General features: G+C 40.6%; 1 protein-coding gene and 1 non-coding gene across 2 annotated transcripts; both read left to right on the top strand.

The window, feature by feature from the left end:
* The first annotated feature begins 1,252 nt into the window (after nucleotides 1-1,252).
* On the top strand, nucleotides 1,253-21,119 carry SMPDL3B (sphingomyelin phosphodiesterase acid like 3B). The gene is made up of 8 exons (XM_075195907.1): nucleotides 1,253-3,409; nucleotides 3,527-3,740; nucleotides 7,073-7,170; nucleotides 14,036-14,179; nucleotides 14,325-14,497; nucleotides 16,875-17,055; nucleotides 19,257-19,390; nucleotides 20,734-21,119. Exons 1-8 carry the CDS (start codon nucleotides 3,349-3,351, stop codon nucleotides 21,094-21,096), a joined length of 1,368 nt encoding a protein of 455 aa, XP_075052008.1. The 5' UTR covers nucleotides 1,253-3,348; the 3' UTR covers nucleotides 21,097-21,119.
* LOC142141808 (5S ribosomal RNA) lies at nucleotides 5,775-5,893 on the top strand. The gene has a single exon (XR_012688851.1). It is a non-coding gene; the product is annotated as a 5S ribosomal RNA (ribosomal RNA).
* Nucleotides 21,120-22,220: the final 1,101 nt, after the last annotated feature.

The following is a 22,220-nucleotide window of genomic DNA, read 5'->3' as shown; positions in this document are numbered from 1 at the left end:
CTCCTCGTTCTTTTCATTCTTCAATTGCGCATGTCCAGTTCCAAGAACTGGACATGCGCACACAGATCCCCTCTCTGTCTCTGCAACGATAGTTGCAGAGAGAGCACGCTGAGTGACAGGGAGGGATCATGTGATCCCTCCACACATGCGCTGTCCAGTTCTGCTCTTCAGAGCAGAGCTGACAGCATTAGATTTCTTCCATTCCGATGATGTACGCCAGCTTCAGCTGGCGTACATTAACATGACAAGTTCCCGAAAAAACATTTTTAGATTGCGGCCAGGAGCAGTCAACATTCTGTTGAATGGTGACTGCTCCCAAAAACGAAGAGGAATGCAAAGCAGCAGATATCCATGATATCTGCTGTAATGCACCCTTAATAAATTTGCGGAGGACAGGAGGCACCTTAATGACCCGTTAAAAGCACTATCGTGTTTTCTTAAATATGCCCCTTGGTTTGTCTGTTATCCGATTAGACATTCGTGATCCTCTGTCAGGAATTTATGTCCAGGGATTCACGATAACAAAGTCCATATCCTAAATCATTATACATGAATCCTAAGTACATAAGAGTCTAGTACTTTGTCTTTATTCATAACATTAAACACCAATATCAATATTAATATTACCACCAATATATCAGTCAATTCTTTCATTGGCAGTTCATAAGTTGGTCATTGAATACTATGTAAGAGAGAGAGTCATTAGACATCAAATTCTATTATTTATTATATCAACAATCCATTATCAGTAATTTATATTTACGATCATTAATCAGTCTTTAATTATTTTATAAGGGGTGGGGGGGGAAACACTCTAGTTTCTCCATATCTTATATTCTACAATAACATACTCTTTCCTTAGATCATATAGACTATCATTTATCTAATAAACCATGAAGGTTGCGCTGTAGGGTCGGCACAAAATACAAATGGTAATGTCGTGGGTGATTTCTTAAGGTATAGAGAGAGGCACTGAACAAAAAAGATATACCGTATATAGAAAATCTTTATAATACTTCAACCTCGAGGATATAACATATAATATAAAACATAACATAAAGAGATCAATAATATAAAATACGTGTATCACATATATAACACAGTTAAATATAAACCAATGCTAGAATTGGCTAAAGACAACCGCGGCTGTATATTAAAATCAACTAGAATGCGCAACATGAGAGGAGTGTGGCCATCATTCATGAACTCAGTCTCGAAAGTAAAATTGCATTGGTTTATATTTAACTGTGTTATATATGTGATACACGTATTTTATATTATTGATCTCTTTATGTTATGTTTTATATTATATGTTATATCCTCGAGGTTGAAGTATTATAAAGATTTTCTATATATATCTTTTTTGTTCAGTGCCTCTCTCTATACCTTAAGAAATCACCCACGACATTACCATTTGTATTTTGTGCCGACCCTACAGCGCAACCCTCATTGTTTGTTTTTCTGTGTCTTTGACTATTATTGGTGGCTGACAGCAATCCACAACGGGTTTGCAGCAGTTGTGGAAGCCACTTACTAGGAGTTCCTCCCTTTTTGATTATTTTTATAGCATTATCCATTATTCTCCTTGAGTGATCTCCAGTGTGCGCCAATTTAACCCCTAGCGGGTTGCTTGGTTCTATCATTTATCTAATGTCACCTATATGGGATAAGGTTTAAATGTTTTATAGTTTCCATAACTAGCAACTTTTTGTCCTTTAATTGGAAGTTTGTTTCTCAAAGGACAGGGGAGCACGGTGGCTTAGTGGTTAGCACTTCTGCCTCTCAGCACTGGGATCATGAGTTTGATTCCCAACCATGGCCTTATCTGTGTGGAGTTTGTATGTTCTCCCCATGCTTAGTGAGTTTCCTCCAGGTACTCCGATATCCTCCCACACTCCAAAAACATACATAGTAGGTTAATTGGCTGCTATCAAATTCACCCTAGTCTTTGTCTGTGTGTGTTAAGGAATTTAGACTGTAAGCTCCATTGGGACAGGGACTGATGTGAATGAGTTCTCTGTACAGTTCTGCGGAATTAGTGGCACTATATAAATGATGATGATGATGATGAGAGAGGCTGACTTAAATGAATTAACCAATTATTGCTTGTGTGTTTGGAACCATACTAAAGGCAACACTTCTGTCATAAAGATCAGGGAATGCACACTAATAGGATACCCGAACAACATACAGGATAGCGGAATATATTATTTATTTCCAAATTGCAACACCTGTCACTGACCAATGATATTGATTTAGTCAAGGAGCATCTACCTCTTGTGTGTACGACACATAAATAATGGCAGAATAGGCACTTGCACACCTCAGGAGCCAGTGAATAGTTAAGATCTTCACAAATATACAATACATTGTGACAAAGAGGCTTATTTGTCACACCTCTCCTATAGGGAAACAGGTAAAGACCCAGCTAGTCTGCAGGAGCAGGCTGCAGACAGGGTTATGTCTTTCAGCACATACACACACAGGTGTTCCACATGGGTGTAATTAATTTGTTGTTTGCTGTGGTTGGTTTGTAGTGCTGGGGTGGAGGATTAAAACACTGTGTTTGTGGACGGGGCCACCGATGCCAGTTAGTGGCCGGCTAATATTGAGGGAACTACTGTTTATCCAGACGTAGGGTTGGGGGTGAATTGTGATGCTTTACTGAAAATGTCTGCTGTAACTACAGCTGAAACTGTTTAAGCCATCCTGACAACTGCCAATAAACAGTAAAAATGCTTCAGCCAAGCTGTTTGAGACTCCAGTGAATGCTGTGCTTTATCAAAACATTTAAACATACTTTATGTGCTTCCTGTTCAGTTAATGTGAGGTTGCTTGTAGTTGGTACACATGAAATTACAACCTTACATTTTACAACAATGGCTACTATCAAAATAAAATTCCATTTAACTGCTATACTTCAGTATTATATTATACAGCACAAAACAGATTATCTGTAGGTGTACAGAGCAGATGTTGGTGTGAACTCCTATGCAGTTGAGGATGTCTCCAATATACCTTTTATATATATTTGAGTGGAGTCACAATGATAGGAAAATGTAGAGGAATATTCACACTATCTGATATACTATTTCTCCTTCAATAAACTAGTGACATCGTGCCTTTAGTTAATTAGTTAATAAAGCTGTAAAAGTATTCACAAGGTAAAGGCATTTGAAGTGTAACCTTTGGGCTGTAAAATCATATGGAAGTGATAGCGCTGTCGATCTTTATATATAATGTGAAACACTTCCTGTAAACAGATCACTGACAGGAATAAGTCATCCAGCTCAGAAGGAGAAGGGTCAGATCCCAAAACACACATGTTGTGACAAGCTTTCTCTAACCATGAAACTTCTCTTCGTACTGCTTCTTGCAGTTTGCACAATTATCAGCGCAACAGAAAGAGGTAAACTGGGACATTTCAGTAAGGAAGACAAACAAAATGAGTCTGTGGGAAGAGAAGGGGAGATGGATACTGAAATTTCTGAGTAATCCAGAACCTTTTATTTTATATTTTGCCTAGGTTATTTCTGGCATCTCACAGACTTGCATTTGGACCCAAACTACACAGTGACTTCTGACCCTGGGAAAGTATGTCCTTCTGCGGGTGACCAACCAGTTACAAATGCAGGGAAATGGGGCAGTTATTTGTGTGACTCTCCAGGCGCCCTTATTAACTCATCCATTTATGCAATGAAAGCAATCCTGCCAGATCCTGATTTCATTTTATGGACTGGGTGAGTACAAAGTGCATTCAGTGTGACATATGGTAGGTGCACTAGTCAATGACCTCTTTCTGTCACTTATCTCACATTCCAAGAAGCAATCTTCTTCCAATGAGATACAAGTAAAGTTACACACACATATATATATATATATATATATATATATATATATATATATATATATATATTACTGTATGTTCTACATTCACCTGTTATTCTATTAATCAAAAGGGTGCTTATACATGTCCATACAGCATGGTTTCTATTTAGATAAATGTTTTATACGGCGTTGAATGAAATTAGTGAGAAATGAAGACTTAGGGGTATATTTACTAAACTGTGGGTTTGAAAAAGAGGAGATGTTGCCTATATGAACCAATCACATTCTAGCTATCATTTTGTAGAATGCGTTAAATTAATAAAAGCTAGAATCTTTTATTGCACGGTGGCTACGTGGTTAGCACTTCTGCCTTACAGCACTGGGGTCATGAGTTCAATTCCCGACCATGGCCTTATCTGTAAGGAGTTTGCATGTTCTCCCCGTGTTTGCGTGGGTTTCCTCCGGGTGCTCCGGTTTCCTCCAACACTCCAAAAACATACTGGTAATTTAATTGGCTGCTAACAAATTGACCCCAGTCTGTCTGTGTGTGTGTGTATGTTAGGGAATTTAGACTGTAAGCCCCAATGGGGCAGGGACTGATGTGTGTGAGTTCTCTGTACAGCGCTGCAGAATTAGTGGCGCTATATAAATAGATGATGATGATGATGATTGGTTGCTATAGGCAACACCTCCACTTTTTCAAACCCACAGTTTAGTAAATATACCCTAAACCTAAAAAGATGAAAACACACACAAATGTTTACTTTTTCTGTTTAGAGGATGTAAGAGAGAAAACAAAGTATGATTTCTTAGCCTTGGTGCACAGGATACTAAAAGACTATTTAAAATGTCAATTTTATTAGATTTGATTAAAAGAATCTTATTACAACTCCAATACTTGGACAAAATATTAAAAAAGATAATAGAAAATGAAAAAGAAGAAAATCTTATATGTGATGAAAATATATCTCCACAGAAGAAAGGGATAGTCTGCTAAGTACCCACTTCCTCTTGAATTACTAAATGTGTCTCCTGGTAAATTACTTAATAATGCAGTAATGTAGTGACCCACCAATGTGCATAGTTTTGTAGAGCAATACAGAAACAAAATTTCAGTTTGTGAAGTCAAATGATTGAAAAGAGATTAGGGGCTGGCTGGCAGACTTTAGTCCGGGGGGCAAGCACACCACACTGGCACAATATATATTTATCAAGAGGCTATTTTAGTGTTGCTTAACCCAGCTATACTTTATTTATTTTTATTTCAGATTTATCGTTTATAATAGTAATGCAACAAAAAACAAACCTAACTTAATATTGCATTTTATTTTATATGTTCCTTCTCCCTATAGCCCTTATTTTTGTACATACCTGTCTGATTATAATGGGATTTCTCAAATTGCAAAAAGCCCATTTGCTTTAAAAATCTGATGTTTTTGCCAGCAAAGGGATTGTTTTTGCTTCGCCCTATATACTAATAGATTTATTATTTGTTTTAGGATTAACCTAAAACAAATAATATCAGGGGTGGTACTGGGAAGAGCACTAGGTGTCAATCTGACACCCTGGCCTAAAGCTGGATATTAAGGCTCTGGGGGGCCTGGGCACTTTAGAGGTGCCCCAATGATGTAACATGGTTATCATTTTAGACAAATTTTATATAATACACAGGCAATACTGTGTGCACTACTGTTAGATGCTCGCAATTCTGCCTTCAAAAGCAGTAGAGTGTGAAGCAAGACATATCTACCAACTGTCCAAATCCTGACTAAGCAAGACAGTCACCCAAATTCAGGACTGTCCCTCCAGATTCAGGACAGTTGGCAGACTGTACTGCTCTCTCCTACCTGTTCTTGGTGTAGGCCTTTTTTTTCTTTCTCTTGTTCATGCTTCCTACATTGCTGGTTTTGAGATGTATAAGAGATGTAGGTCAGTATGAACCCAATACCTACAGCCACACCACCCTGAACAAGCCCAATCTCGTCTGATCTTGGAAGTTAAGCAGGGCCGGGCCTGGTTAGTACTTGGATGGGAGAACACCTGGGAATACCAGGTGCTGTAGGCCTTTTTTTCTTTCTCTTGTTCATGCTACCTACATGTATGAGAGAGATGTATAAGAGATGTAGGTCAGTATGAACCCAATACCTACAGCCACACCACATGTTCATCAGGCACATGACAGAATATATAGGGAGACAAGTGTATATAGAAATGGTTTTGAGAGATACAATAATTTTCATGGACCCAAGAAGACAAAGCCAAAAGAATTGAATTGTCATATGTATGCTTCCAAACTGGCATTCAGTATATAAAACAGTGTAGATGAGGCTGGTATGTAATACCTTTACACAACTAGTACAATATTCCAAAATATCAGAATATATAGGTACAAATGACTGACTACAACCTCACAGACCACCACAATGGTTCATATGTCAAGAAAATGTCTACCCTAGCATTCCCTACCAGTCAGCCTGTCCAAATTCACAAAACAGCACAGGTCCAATGTCCTGGAGGGTTGAAATGAAAAATTTCCCCATGACAACTTAATGAACCATGATGTTAATTATATCACAAGCCATAGGTTTTTCCCGATTGCTAGTTTGGGTGAAGGTGATAGGTGGTTGTTAGAAAGTATACCAGAATGGAGCTCTTCATTAAAGACCAGTGTTAATATTACAAAATGTTTTTAATATTCATATATTTATCTGAATAATGCAATATTAAAAAGAAATTTCCAACCTTACAGAAAAGAATGTATGAGAGAAGACCAAGCTGTGTATAGAGGGATGGGAGGTAAAATTGTAGTTCAAACTATTATGCTGTACTTGCTTCTGTGCAGTGAATCATGCACTGTGGGTGAATAGATGTGTGGTGCTTTAATGGGCCGCAGTGGACAGTGGAGGCCTTATCATTTTACTATGTACTGCACACAGACAGTACATTGTTCATCCAGAACCAGTAATTAACTATCTGTTTAATATATAGTTTTGACTATATTTGACAATTTGTAGTTACACTTTATTCAAATAAACACTTTTTCTAATTCACCTTGATGTCATACCTTATGAAAAAAGCCTAGACGTACTGTGATAATTTGCACCTTTACTATTATTTTGTAGCGAAAATGGGGTTTTCTGTTTGTCATTTCAGTTCTTGTTAATAAGTATGGATTATAAATATGTAAATAAAAAATAACTTGTCTGACTAATGTTTTTGTATATGTCTGTCAAATACATTTTAGAGATGATACCCCTCATGTACCCAATGAGCAACTTGGTGAGAAAGCTGTCCTGGAGATTGTGGAATGGCTGACAAACTTAATCATGCAGGTTTTTCCAAGTAGGTTGCCAAGGATTGTTTCTAACATAATCTCATTAATCACTGTTTATTATCTAGAACTATGACCCCTTTTATTTCTTATGATTCAGCTTCAGTAGATGGGGTTTTGTTTTATAGTTCTCCAGTGGGAATAATATCTAATAGAGCAGGCTTTTCAGATTTCAACATGGAACCTGAATAATGATATTATTCCTTGAACTCTCGCTCTTCATTGAAATGGTCACTGGTGGTTTGAGGATGGCAACAGTGTGTCTGCAGAGATATTAGCTCTATCTACGTATGCAATTGTTTTTTACGAGCTGAAGCTCTGGCACTGATCACTTTCAAAAATTAGCACCTAACACTGTAAAAAGTCTGTGTGCGCCAAGGACATGCATTTTAAGTGAAAATTCTTTGCATTTTCTTATAAATCAGAAGGGCACAGACATGGATGCAGAAGCCAGAGGAGGGCACAGGTGTGTGTGTGTGTGTGTGTGTGTGCACAAGCCAAGGGAGGACATAGGTGTGTGTGTGCACAAGTCAGGGGAGCGCACAGGTGTGTGAGTGCACAAGTTAGGGAAGGGCACAGGTGTGTGAGTGCACAAGTCAGGGGAGGGCACATGGAAAAGTTGGCATTTAGTATTATGGAATTTCTGTATGTGTAATATGAAGATACTACTGCCACAAGTCTCTAGAAAGATACAAAGCATATTTCCCTTCTACCAAGCATTGATAACACCAACTACATTGTCCAACAACACAGGGAGCAGGTTAATCTCACCACACACATACACACAAAAAGCAAGACAGTCTTCACCACCCATGCACAATGTAAATTGGACAGATCAGTCTCTTAACCCTCTGTGCACAGTACAGAGTGCATGTATCACCACTTGTTAATAGAGATGTTCACTGATCCCCGTGTTTTGATTTTGGATCTGTATTAACTACATCTTTTGGTTTTGGCAAAACCGCCCTCTTGTGTTATGATTTTGGTTTTGGGTCTGTTGTCAGACTTGCTTCCTCTTGCAAAGGATTGTTTAACAGTCAATTGTTGTAAACTACTAGTAGTCTTCTTCTTGGTCTGCTTCTGGGTTGAAGATCCACTCGCAGCAGCAGCAGCAGCAGCGGGCCTAACAGTTAAGAATTCTTCAGAGGGATCCTGGATAGCGGAGTAGTCATCTAGCCATAGCAACTTCAATGCAGGACTAGTGAGGATATTGATGAGGAAAGTGTTGGTGTAGATTGCAGGTGCTGGGATCTAGCTAAGAGATGGGAGCTAGCCTATGCTGGACTGCTTGCTATTTTATAGCATAAGTTTCTGATTTTTCCAAAATTCTTGCCATGAACTCTCTTCAATTGGTGTAACTAGGATGAGATTCCTAGATGGTTAAGGTCTCTACTGACTGTGGCCTTACAGACATTACAAATGGCTAGACAACTGTTGTCAGGATTTGGGGAAAAATTATTCCACACATAAGAGGTGAATATTTTGGTCTTATGTCCAGGCATAACAATGGCCTTCTTCTAATCACTGGCAAGAACTGCTTTCACTGTCGCAGGACTTACACAAACAACAACATAGTCATCAACATTCTCATTAGCGCTGTCGTCAGTTACAGAAGTATCTCAATCATCCTGTTGCAAATCCAAAGCGGCATCCTCAATTTGTGTATCACCAGCTTCAATTGGGCTGCTCATCCACACATATGCAGAATTGGTGAAAGGAGGCTTCTTTATAGGTACAGTATCAGAAAGGTTAGCACACGTGGATAGACTCTCCTCAGGGATCTGTCATTTCTGAACATACAATTTCTTCTATTGCCTTACTGTTTTATTTCCAGCTCGGCTTTTACACATAAAATTTTGGGGGCACTTCATTTTGACTCAGAAAGACAAGGTCTTGCATTGTCATGACAGTGTTACGAGCCACTGCGGTACGGTGCATCCTGGCGTGATCTAGCAGTCGGACATGTGCATTCGTTACAATGCACTGTTATTATAGTGGTTAGCACTTCTGCCTCACAGCACTGGGGCCATGAGTTCGATTCCCGACCATGGCCTTATCTGTGTGGAGTTTGTATGTTCTTCCTGTGTTTGCGTGGGTTTCCTCCGGGTGCTCCAGTTTCCTCCCACACTCCAAAAACATACTGGTAGGTTAATTGGCTGCTATCAAAATTGACCCTAGTCTCTTCTTCTATGTCTGTCTGTCTGTGTCTGTGTGTGAGTGTGTGTCTATATTAGGGAATTTGTAATTATTAGCAGCCTCCTAGGCTGATTGTCAGCCCTGTCCTCCTCGTTTCTGATTTGCCCATCAGTATTTAAGGCAGGGAGGGCTTAGCCTCTCTGCCGGTTATAGCGCTCAGTATCCTGTCTGCTTGCCTGTTCCTGTGCTGTTTGCTGATCTTTGGATTTTCTTCTGTGTTTTTGACCCTGTGCCTGGAACCTGGACCTTGATTGATTGCTCGTTGCCCTGACCTTTGCTTTGTGACCCGGACCTCCCTTAAACGCTGCCAGCCCTGACATCTTGCCTGTTTCTGACCACGCTACCTGCTTCGGACCTAAGACCTTGGCCTGTTTCCTGACTATGCTTATTCTACACCCCGCTACGGTACGTTCATAAACCTGTACTACTGTGAGTATAAGATCTGGGGGCATCCAAGTACCTGTGAGCATAACAAACTCTACGGGAAAAGCGGCTGCTATAGGTGAAAACCTCTTTGTCTGGTTTATGATAAGACCGTTAGCTGTAACAGAAAGACCTTAGGAGAAGTTGCCTCACTGACAGTTACAGAGCTAGCACTCATACAGAAAGGCGAAGGCCTGATTCTTTCCTTGCCACTGCGTGTGTAGAGTAGCGTGTTGGCCATAAACCCACTATGCACTTGAGTATATGCTTTAGTACATGACGTAGAGGGTCTAGTATCATCATGAGTAGTGTCAGCAGCTGCTTGGTGCTCCTGCTCTTCTGTGGATTGATCAGGATCCATATCAATGGCACAGAGCATTGGCACTGGAGAGTGACAAGAACACTGCTACCCCTGTTTCTGTGTAAGCAGTGGCACTCAGCAATGTCACTGGAGACTGGAGAGTGACAAGAACACTGCTACCCCTGTTTCTGGGTGAGCAATGGCACTCAGCAATGTCACTGGAGACTGAGAAGAACCCTTCCACCGCTCCTGTTTATGTGTGAGCAATGGCACTGGAGACTGCCGAGAATGTTGGTACCCCTCCTGTGTCTGTCTGAGAAATGGCACTGAACTACCAGGGAGGAAGGTACTTCTGGAATTCAAAACCTGCGAGATCCGACACGCGCCAATGACTTTTTGCCTTGATTTCACTTACAAGGACGCAGGAAAGAACCGAGACGGCTCAACTCGGTACTCGGATTTGGGTTGTTCGGGGGGACTCGGTTTTCAGAAAACCGAGCTTGAGAATCCCTAATTGTTATGTATACCCAAGAGGAGCTCTATAACTACTTTCAGTCCCCCTAATAATGAAGTACACAAATGCAGCATATTGCTACCAACCACAGCATGTTTTTGTTGTTCGCATTTCCCACACTGCCGAAACCATCCTGTCTGCTGCTTTGCTGACACTTTCTGGTCTTGGAGCTGCTTCTCAGCAAAGGGGCGATGCCTATAGCCAGTCATTGGGAGAGATGTTATAGAGGCAGATTGCACCATTCACCAGCACAGGGAGGTGAGAATTGCTTTTATCTTAATTCACATTTACCCCACCCTAAAATGAGCACTAGTAATCAATGAAGTCTAGTTTTATTTCAGTGACTGATCATCTTATGTGATATTGAGACTACTTGCATACAGCCTGTGCTTGCAGCTTTCATTACTCCAAACTACTACAAACCCAATCTACACAATGCTCTCTACCAGTGGCAGTTCTGAGAATCGCTGAGACTTCATATGTGTAACAATGACGGCCACCTGCCTGTCATAGCGATATAGTCAATCTAATTCAATGGCAGCACGGTGGCTAAGTGGTTAGCACTTCTGCCTTGCAGCACTGGGGCCATGACTTCAATTCCCAACCATGGCTTTATCTCTGAGGAGTTTTTATGTTCTCCCCGTGTTTGTGTGGGTTTCCTCCGGATGCTTCGGTTTCCTCCCACACTACAAAAACATATTTGTAGGTTAATTGACTGGTAACAAATTGACCCTAGTCTGTGTGTCTTTCTGTGTGTGTGTGTGTGTGTGTTAGGGAATTTAGACTGTAAGCCCCAATGGGGCAGGGACTGATGTGAGTGAGTTCTCTGTACAGCGCTGCGGAGTCAGTGGCGCTATATAAATAAATGGTGATGATTATGAATCCCTCAGTATACTTATACACTTAAATCATACTTGCCTACTCTCCCGAAATTTCCGGAGGCTCCCAAATTTTGGGGAGTCCTCCTGGTCTGGAAGAGAAGGCATGCTCCCGCACTGTGATGGACGTAATTTAGAGTCATTAAGCCCCGCCCCTGCTGAGAAATACCCTGATTTGCGCATTTCCTAGCAGGGGGTGATGGGTTATAGTGGTACATGGCATCAACACGCCCCCTCCGACCCTGGGCCACATGGCCTATCCGGTTTGAAACATTGCCAAGTATGACTTAAATTGTGTTCAGTCCTAAGAATGTTTATTATCAAACATTTTAATCTCCACATATGATTTTTACTAGATGCCACCAAAGAAGTTTCACTTCAAAAGACCATGTTTTGACATCACAATCAATAGGAACTTCAGAGCTATGGCTATTTCTAGAAAAACAGCATTGATGAGGCAGTTGTTAACAAGCTATGGTCTCCAGCAAACAAAGTTTCTACTGTCTCCAATAGTAGTGGTACATGGTTCCTTCTGTTTCTCCTCTATGTTAGTAAAGCTGCGCCCAAAGAGGCGACTTTCATAATATATGGAGCCTTGTCCAAAGATTTCTCTCTTTGGTTGCACATTAAAAAGTTATTAGCTGAGATATTACAACCTAAGATCAAGTTAAGCCCTTGGACTGCCCTCCTTGCCTGCCCACTCCACACCACTCTAAAAACCGCAATAATATTCTGTCTTCTCCAGGTTACTAGGAGTTCAGTAGTGAAATTTTGGAAGCAACCCATGCCTCCTCCTATCCAGAAAGTCAAAAGAAAAATGTGGTTTACAGCTGCAACGGAAATAATACTCTGAACTACCCCACACTTGTTAACTTTTAAAGTTTAGCCTCTCTGGGAGAGCCAACCCAAAACATTCCCTAATTACGATTCTCTGGACTTGTGCTGCCAATGACTTTTACATTTTTTGTACTCTTACTAAGAAACGGATGCTCTCTGCAAAGTGCATTTTCCCTTTTTTTAGCTCATGGAATAAATTGTTGGTGCATGATATTCTTTCAGGCTGTATGTCGCTTCCCATCCTTTTCTCTATTAAATCTTCTTGTCAAAAATAGAGCCCATCATCTTATCCACTCCTGGGGGTAAATGTATCAAGCTGAGAGTTTTGCGGCGGGTTTGAAAAACCAATCAGATTCTAGCTATAATTTATTTAGTAAATTCTACAAAATAATAGCTAGAATCTTATTGGTTGCTATAGGCAACATCTCCACCTTTTCAAACCCGCCAGAAAACTCTCAGCTTGATACAGCTTGGGCTGCCTACCTTTCTCACTCAGGACATTACCAAAAGTCCTGTCTATTCTCTAATTAGTTCCTGCCTTGACAATTGCAACCTCCTGCTTTCTGGCCTTTTCCTTGTCTTTACTTTCTACAATTCATCCTAAACAGTTTAGCAATACTGGGCTTCCACTCTCGCTGCTCCACATGCTCTGCACCACTCTGTAAATCCCTACACTGGCTCCCCATTACCCTTGGAATTCAACCTGCACCATCTTCCACCTTCACACATCTCTGACCTTGTCACAAGATACAGTTCCTCTCACCCTTTTAGATCTGCCTCTGACCTGTGCATCACCTCCTGTCTGATAATCACCTCTCATTCCTGCAAGACTTCTCCCGTTCTACTCCTCATGTTTGGAAATCTCGACACTGCCTGACCAGACTCACCCCCAACAATCAAGCTTTCAAGCTGTCTCTCAAAATCCACCTTTTCACTATAGCCTATCCTACCCCCACATTATACTACTCCCTCTGTATGTAATACCAGTTACATGTCCACTTGGAGTGCGGCTAGCTCTTACTGTCTCAGCAATGCCCTGCCCTCTAGACTGTAAACTCTGACAAGCATAGTCTCTCTTACCTAGTATGTATTTGTTCTGCTTTTATATGCAGTTTGTATTTTGTATGAAATGTCACTTTGACTGTCCGGTGCTGCAGAATCATTTGACATCTTACAAATAAACAATGTTGATGATATTCAAACGGTGGCTTGCAATGTTAATTTAAAAGTAAAGCTAAATCAGTCAGTGAAATTGTCCACTTATTGTACAGCAATAGTGGTTTTAATGCTGACACCACTGCTTTTAGTAAAAAGAGGATTAAACTAGTATTAACATTTTTGGAGGAAAAGTTAAAATTTAGATGGAGTGGTCCAAAAGTGATATTAAGCTGGGCCTTGAATTGATATTTTTATTGATAAAGGCAAGTGCAGGCCCATCGCTGCCTGCAATACTGCAGATGATTATGCAGAGTGCCTGCACAGGAACGCTTGCCATAATGGGAAGTCAGTGTGCTCCTTGTTAAGGATGTAGTAGACAAAAAGGCACATTTGCAAAATAATTATTAGAGTGCTTAATCAATTTTGCTAATTTGTATATGACCTTTAAGTATAGGACAAATATACAATGTATATATAATATGATTATTACAATATTATTACATTAAACTGCCAATTGTGTTATTTGCATTGAGTATTTTAATTTAACAATTTTGTATTTTTCCACCCAGCAACCAAAGTTTATGCTGCCTTAGGAAATCATGATTTTCACCCTAAAAATCAATTCCCAACACAGAATAATTCCATTTATTATGGGATCTCAGAATATTGGAAACCATGGCTCAAGCAAGAATCCACGTCTACTTTTCAAAAAGGTAAAATATTTTGGTTGCTTACGACTGAGGGTATATGAATGAATGGTTGGGGCTTGATTATGAAGGTTGAGATTTTCTTTCATTTAAACTTTAATAACTAAATATCTAAACAAAATAATTGATTTCATGGTCCCTCTCTTTCCAGGAGCATTTTACAGTGAGCAGTTGGTTAATACAGGAACTGTGGGACGAGTGATTATCGTAAACACCAATTTCTACTATGATTCTAACAGCATCACAGCCAATATGGAGGATCCAGGGGACCAGTTTGCATGGTTAGAAAACCAATTGACAAATGCCTCGCAAAAAGGGGAGAAGGTAATACTGAAATTGTACACTGTAATGATCCCCACTCTACAAAATTAACAACATTTGCTTCAAATTTACCTATTTATTACAGCTTTCAGACACTAATGGGCCTTGGGTAAATATTATAATTAAAAGCCCCCCTTTGCAAAATCAAAGGGATAATGTGAATCTGCATCCAATATTAACATTTGTAGGTTATTACATTTTCTCAAGAGAGTGGTACAAATAATAAAAAATAAAGTTGTCTTTCCAATTAGTCAAGCAACTATTCACATGCTACTCTCTTTAAAACAATAGTTTCTGTTCTTAGTACATCTCTTGGCTGAGGTAGAAGTTCATTTAGGGCCTCCTCTACCCAGTCTCCAATAAGTCTAATTGGTTGGTCCTAAAAATTGTCCCTGAAATTAATTTTCCATTTTGGGTGAAATTCCATGTTAAACATAAATCCAGAATAAGGCTTACTTGTGGTTCAGCACCCCATCTGTCTGAGCAGGAGCTAGGAGAGCATCTGACCCTAGCAGGCATCAGTAGACTCTCTGTATTGGGTGGAAATACCCAGGCAAGTAATATTCTGGTTCAATATTTAACTTATGGAACTCTGTTCAAAATTGAAAATGCAGTTTTGGTTGGTTAACTTTAAACCTAAAAAATATAATGTGGGGGTTGGCTAGCCATTTGCTGAATGGACAGGTGGTAGAGGAGTTCTCCTGCTTACACACCTAACATTGCATGCTTCAGTCACATCACATCCAACATAGATAAAGACAAGAAACAGAAAGGCAATAAGACAACAAAACCTGCTCACGTGACCCTTTCCCAGCCTGACTCCTGTTCTAGTCCAGCTGGACATGTGTCTGCAAAAGATGACATCTAGAAGACTGGAGAAAAGGAGAACAGGTGCAGATGTAATAATGCATTTGCATAAAGGGTCTCCAACAAGTTGCCCAGTAGGAGCATATACTGAAAACTTTGGAAAAAAGAGGGAGGGCTCTCAGACCTTGCAGCCTCCTGTCTCAAAAATCAAAGGACATTATTTGCAGGTTCCACTATTGTATGGACAAAGAATATATCCTGGTTAAAGCTCAAAACATTAAAGCAATGCACTTCAGACACAGAACATTAGATTTACCAGGACTTGACATGGCTGTCATTGCTGCAACATCACCAACTGTAACCACTTACAGATTCTCTCCGGTACCTCAGAGACAAATATTGTTGAGACTTTCCCTTCAGGCCACACATAAAGTTCATGTCTCACCTATGGGACACAGAGAACCTGTGACCTTTCTTTGAGAAGCTGAATTTATCCCCATTTGCTGTCCCTGACGGAACAGTACATCTGCTCCTCCCTCCCAGTGCTGCCTTCAACACAAGCCGTGATTCACAGCGCATCATAAGCAGCAGAAAGGCCTCTTTATTATTACCATCTAGCCATAGAAGGAGCTAGTATTCTTTTTCTCTCTGGCTTATCTCAAAACCTAGATGCAGTCTCGGCTATACCTTAACCATAGTAAGTGTGCATGCTCTTTCTCTCTATGACTGTCCATAGAAGCTGACTCTTCCCTGGGTAACATTATCATATACACCGTACATACTTGCTCACAGACTGATAAATGACTGTTCAGTTTCAAGAACTAACTTTTATACCTAAGCTGAGTGATATCACAATGGCTATTTAGAGACGTGATTAGCCCGACTATTATATAGAAACTTGTCTGTACGTTGCTCTTTCTCTCCACTCAGATTCAGAGTGGGAGAAGCTTTTGTAAGAAGTAACATGAGGGCAGTCTTTTGGACAGGGCAATGCAATACATATCCTTATGATAGAAGGAATTCACAGGGGACCTGGTAGAATGGTAGACAGATTGCTTGTGATAGAGAATGCAGTTGTGCATCATAGGTAAATGGAGCAGATAGTATTAGAGGAAGTATGGTCAGAGACTCTCAAGGAAGGGACGTTAAGTGGCAATAAAGGGCTCATAAGTAGGGGAAGGCTGGCAGATTTGAGCCCGGGGGGCAAGACTCGACTCAGCAGCCTCTATTAGGAACATTTTAAAGGAAAAAATATGCAGGTGGCCTAGTGACCCAGCCCAAGGTAGCCCCCTATGGGAATCATCTATCTGTAAAAACATATCAGTAGGCATTTTAAACAGGTGTTACAAGCTATAACAAACAAATCTGACAATCAAGCAGGAAGGAGCCGTTTCCTCTTCACTAGTTTATATCCCTTCCATTTGTCACCATCTTTTATCCTATTTTAATATACTGTTTTGTTTCTTAGTTTACAACATACTGCACCAAATACACAGGTCAATGATAGTACAACAGTTTATCCCAGGTGCACTTAAAATTATCTTAATATATTTTCTGATAAACTTTTTTGCAGGTGTATATTGTGGGACATGTCCCCCCGGGATACTTTGAAAAGAAACGTGGGAAGCCTTGGTTCAGAGAGAACTTCAACAAGCGTTATGTGGAGATCATTCAGAAACACCATAAAGTGATACAGGGTCAATTTTTTGGACATCATCACACAGACTCATTCAGAATGTTCTACAGTAACTCAGGTAACAATTCATCATCATCATCATCATCATTTATTTATATAGCTACACCAATTCTACAGCTCTGTACAGAGAATATTTGTCATTCACATCAGTTCCTACCCCATTGGTGCTTACAGTCTAAACTCCCTAACAACACACCAACACACACACACACACACACGTCAATTTGATAGCAGCCAATTTAACTACTAGTATGTTTTTGGAGTGTGGTAGGAAACCAGAGCACCCAGAAGAAATCCACGCAAACATGGGAGAACATACAAACTCCACTCAGATAAGGCTGTGGTCGTAAATCAAAAACAAGAACCCATAACAATTACAGCTTTGGTCCAGAATTGCTAATCTACTTAATAGCTTTGATATTATTTGTTAACCATACCTTTTTCCTACCTTTAAAATAAACCGTACAATCCACAATAGTAAATATGTGAAAAAACTAATGTATCTACATCCATTTGTTAAAAAAAAAAAAAATTCAAAAATAAATAAGATTATTTTTTGTCCCACCAAGCAAAAACCAAAGACGCAAAAGGTGGTTCCTTTTGGACAGGATATTCAGCACATAAATAAAGGGAATATGTGTAACCCCCTGTCACTGTGTGTAGTGTGCGGTGCAAAGGGTACACAGTGCACCTCCTTCTCCGGCCCTGGCTAGCTGATGGGCATGGTTGTAAATGACCAGGGGGTCCCTGCACATGCAGGTGTTTCTTTGTAAGTAGTGGGACACAGGTGATGTCACTTTGTGTTGCAGTGCAATAAACGTTAGAACAATTTGGGCGCCAGACCATCTCTGTCACAAACTGAACTCTTTATTTACACTCCTCTTCCTCCTGTGGGGATGATTTCTCCTTTGGGCTCTGATACTTCTCTCTGTGTACGCACAGCCCCTAGCTCTGACACTTCAGCTACCATGCCTCTTGCAGCAACCCCCACTCCAGGGTCTCTCCTATTCAAAATGCATACTTGCCAACCTTTGAAAAGTTAATACCGGGAGATCCCGGGCAGGGGGCGTGGTTGGAGGGTGGGAGGGGCGGGGGCGGTCAATCGCATCATTTTGGCCCCGCCTCCTGTGAGAAAATTGCGTTTTTGCCGCGGTTGGGGGGTGTGTGTGATGCAAAATGACGCGATTCACCACAAATCGCGTCTTTTTGATGAGCAAGTTGCAGTATGCGGGATACTTGTCTGCTCTCCCGGGAGACCTACCCAAATTTCGGGAGTTCTCTTAAGTAATATGGAGTTCTTCCCCTCACTGCCACTAACCCGACCCTGGGACATCCATCTCTTCTGTGCCAGGGTCCCCAGCTTTCACATCATCTCTGCTAGTCCTGTGTCTATCCCTGTCTGTCCATGGGTGTCTCTCTCTCCCCCCTTGCTGACAGCCTCTCCTTCCTCTCACTCTGTCTCCAGCAGATTGGGCTGGGTTATCACCATAGCAACCAGCTTGTGTCACTTTTCACAAAAGCCTAACTTGCCCTCTAGGTAACCCCTCCTGTATTCACTGGGGTGCAAGGTTTACTAAAACACCACTAGGGGGCATAACATATGTGACACAAGACCCACTTAAAGTATAATATAGTCACACACTTACAAATACAGGTATTACAAATAAAGAAAAGGTAAAAAATAAAATGAAACAAAGTATACTTGCAGCAAGAGATTGTTACACCTTCAGGGAGTCTGTGTCATACACAAACATTGGATAATCACACAGTATTAATGAGTGACTCCCTGAAGGTTTATATTTTACTTTTTCTTTATTTGTTATATCTTGCCTTGTGCGCATTTGATTTTTATTGTTTGGACTGTACTGGGAAAGTTTGGGAACTCTTTCCCCACATAAATAATATTGGCAGCATTCTATCAATACAACTGGGCAGCGCAGATAGCAATAATTTTTGCAAGAATATTTTTGTGGATAGCGTTGAATCCTTTTATTTTCAAGTATATTGGGTGACATAGGGCAAATTGGGCGTAGCATTAAGAGATTGATCCTTAATAGAAAGTTCTACTTTGTCTTGTTTTACACTTTCCTATTAATCTGTACTACTTTCATTTGTTTGGATAAACTAGAAAATGTATATTATTTCCAGTAAAACCGACATCTCCATAACATAAAAATCGTTCTGGTCACGAAGGGGCAATAACCCTCCGGTTATTAAGTGGATAATCATTTCTCCATGTTCACATTTTTTTTATTCCAGGCGACCCTGTCAGCAGTATGTTTATTGCACCTGGAATATCTCCTTGGAAGACCACTTTACCAGGTGTGGACAATGGAGCCAACAATCCTGGAATAAGAGTGTTTGAGTATGACAGGAAAAACCTTCTTGTTTTGGTAAGCTGTCCACCACATCAGGATCACTTTCATCCTTTGACTCATGTAAAAAGACGGCACAAATTAAATAAATTTGATAGCTAATCCCTCTAATATCTGGAATGTGCAAGTAGGAAACTTTGTTGGGCAGCAAAAATGTGTGGATATATGAATAATGTGCAATTTTGGAACATATGTTATGCCTCACTAAAATAAAATTGGCAGCAGTAATGGCACACATCATACTCAGCAGAGACGATAAGCACAGTTTACCAATCAACATATTTTTTTTCAAATGACCAGCATATAGATCTATGCCAATAATAGAGTTGTGTTTCTCAAAACAGTCTTGAGCCCTGACTTGAGTGTCACTTAAATATACCTAGTGGAAGCAGCCTCTTGCTTTCCCTATATACCTTGTGTCAGCCCCTTCTTTCTTTTCTGCTAGTAAGCAAAAGCAAATTAATTGTGACGTGTGGAGACAACAGGGTTTGATTAAGTATGTCTTAGCAAAAGGGATAAATACTTATACTCATTATAATGAATATAATCAATTTTTGTCTTTTTTTAGTTTAGATTAATAAAAATCTTCAGAGTTGTTTCTAGATACAATACTTTTTTACAATGATCACTGGTAAAAAAAAATCCAGAAAAAAATAATTGTAAATACATTATGAGAAAATTAAGTAAATTATTAAGAAAATTAAATTCTAATAAAATTAAAAGTGAGAAAAATGAATGAATAGTTCTTATGTGTATTATTTTTATTATGGAGAGGGGCCAACATAGCTTTTAAAAGGTTATCTGTGAACTCCCAAAAATGTAGTTTTGGATGGAGTTCAATGATTAAATAGAAAAAAAAATTGTACTTACCATGGATGCCTGGTACACTGTCCCAGATGGTTGTAACGGTCCCACACTACACTCCTCTTGCCGCTTAGCCTGTTTCAAGCAAGCAATGTGGATCTTAGTATTTCTGCCCCATTAACTTAACATTTGTGTAAATGGGTGTAGCAGGAGATCATTACAGTCATTGAAGACCACAAAGAATCCTGTGAATGGCATTTCCATGGTAATTACAATTACATTTTTTAATATTATCTCATTTAACTCCAACCAAAGCTAAAAACATAGCAGCACGAGGAGTGAATTCTCAACTGTGATCATTGCAAAATACTCAAAGGCAACAACTCTAATGATTTTTCTTAATCACAAATAGTCATCCTTTAAGAATAAGTTCTTTATATTGCATATCCAGTCCTCTGGGTGCAAAAAATATAGTTCTCCATATCTATGATGTTGGACTAAATTTAGTCTTAATGATATAACAAAATGTGTTTAAATTGCTATCATTGTGTTTACAGGATATGGTCACTTACTATATGAACCTGACATATGCTAATGAAGAGTCCCCCAGATGGGAGAAAGAGTATCGGCTAACAGAAGCATTTCAGGTGTCAGATGGATCTCCTCAGTCAATGCACCAAGTATTGGAGAAAATATCCACCGACCATTGCTTTCTACAGAAGTATTATGAGTATAACTCTGTCAGCTATGACCTAGAAAGCTGTGGAGAGGCCTGTAAAATTGACCATGTATGTGCTATCCGTGAAGTGGACTTTCCCAAGTATGCCACCTGTTTAAAGAATGAAAGCTCAGCTTTGAAACCTATCTATCATATAACTATGATGATTGTTATATTGCTTATTTATTTGCTTCCGAAATAAAAAAAATGTGTGAAGTACCCTAACTATTCTGTGACGCCATTGTTGTAAATCCATGTTGTTGATTATGAGTACATAAAGAAGCCTTCTGAAATAACTCAAAAAGTGCAAATGTGTGGTTTTCCGGTATCGCCAATCAACTTGTAGCTTCCATTAGTGTAAGATAAGTTGGACCAATGGTGAGGAATTGACCAGATTTAAGGAGACTCGCCTGCGGCCCCAGAACCTCCAAATGGCAGCTTGTGATATTTGTATTTTCTTTTAAAAAATAAATAGAAAAATATAAAAGAAACAAGAATAATATGTTCCATTAATATGTTGGCTGCTCTTATTCTGAGCCACAAGCACTTCTAATCTTTACAGCACCAGATTTTCTCAAGGGTGCTTGTGAACCATTATACAGTATTAGTGCTGAGTATGCCAGTAGTACAACTGATGCTGAGACACAGCCATAGTGCCCAGCAGGGCCGGACTGGCCATCTGGCACTTCTGGCAAATGCCAGAAGGGCCGATGGCTATATGGGCCGGCCCGACTCCCCCTGTCTTCTTGGTGGCTGGTTCCCCAGGAACCAGCCACCTCTGCTGCGCGCTCCCCAGCTCCCTCCCCCGTTATGCTGTGCAGCCAGTTACACTGGTGAGTTTACTTTTTTTTTTAATTTGTTTTTTCTTTTACTGAAGAGGGGGGGGTGCCGCGATTTTCGGGGGGGAGGGGGTCACGGGGGTGTCGCGATTTTCGGGGGGGAGGGGGGTCGCGGGGGTGCCGCGATTTTCGGGGGGGGTGTCGCGGGGTGCCGCGATTTTCGGGAGGGGGGGGTCGCGATTTTCGGGGGGGGGGGTCGCGGGGGTGCCGTGATTTTCTGGGGGGGTGAGAGCCCGGGGTGCTGGGAAAGGGGGTGAGAGCCAGGGGGTGCTGGGAGAGGGGGTGAGAGAGCCAGGGGGTGCTGGGAGAGGGGGTGAGAGAGCCGAAGGGGGTGCTGGGAGAGGGGGTGAGAGAGCCGAAGGGGGTTCAGGGAGAGAGGGTGAGAGCCAGGGCATGCTGGGAGAGGGGGTGAGAGCCAGGGGGTGCTGGGAGAGGGGGTGAGAGAGCCGAAGGGGGTGCTGGGAGAGGGGGTGAGAGAGCCGAAGGG

Source organism: Mixophyes fleayi, chromosome 2, assembly GCF_038048845.1.
Source record: "Mixophyes fleayi isolate aMixFle1 chromosome 2, aMixFle1.hap1, whole genome shotgun sequence".
NCBI lineage: Eukaryota > Metazoa > Chordata > Amphibia > Anura > Limnodynastidae > Mixophyes > Mixophyes fleayi.
The sequence above is the reverse complement of the archived record's forward strand: the minus strand, read 5'-3'. Positions and strand labels throughout refer to the sequence as shown.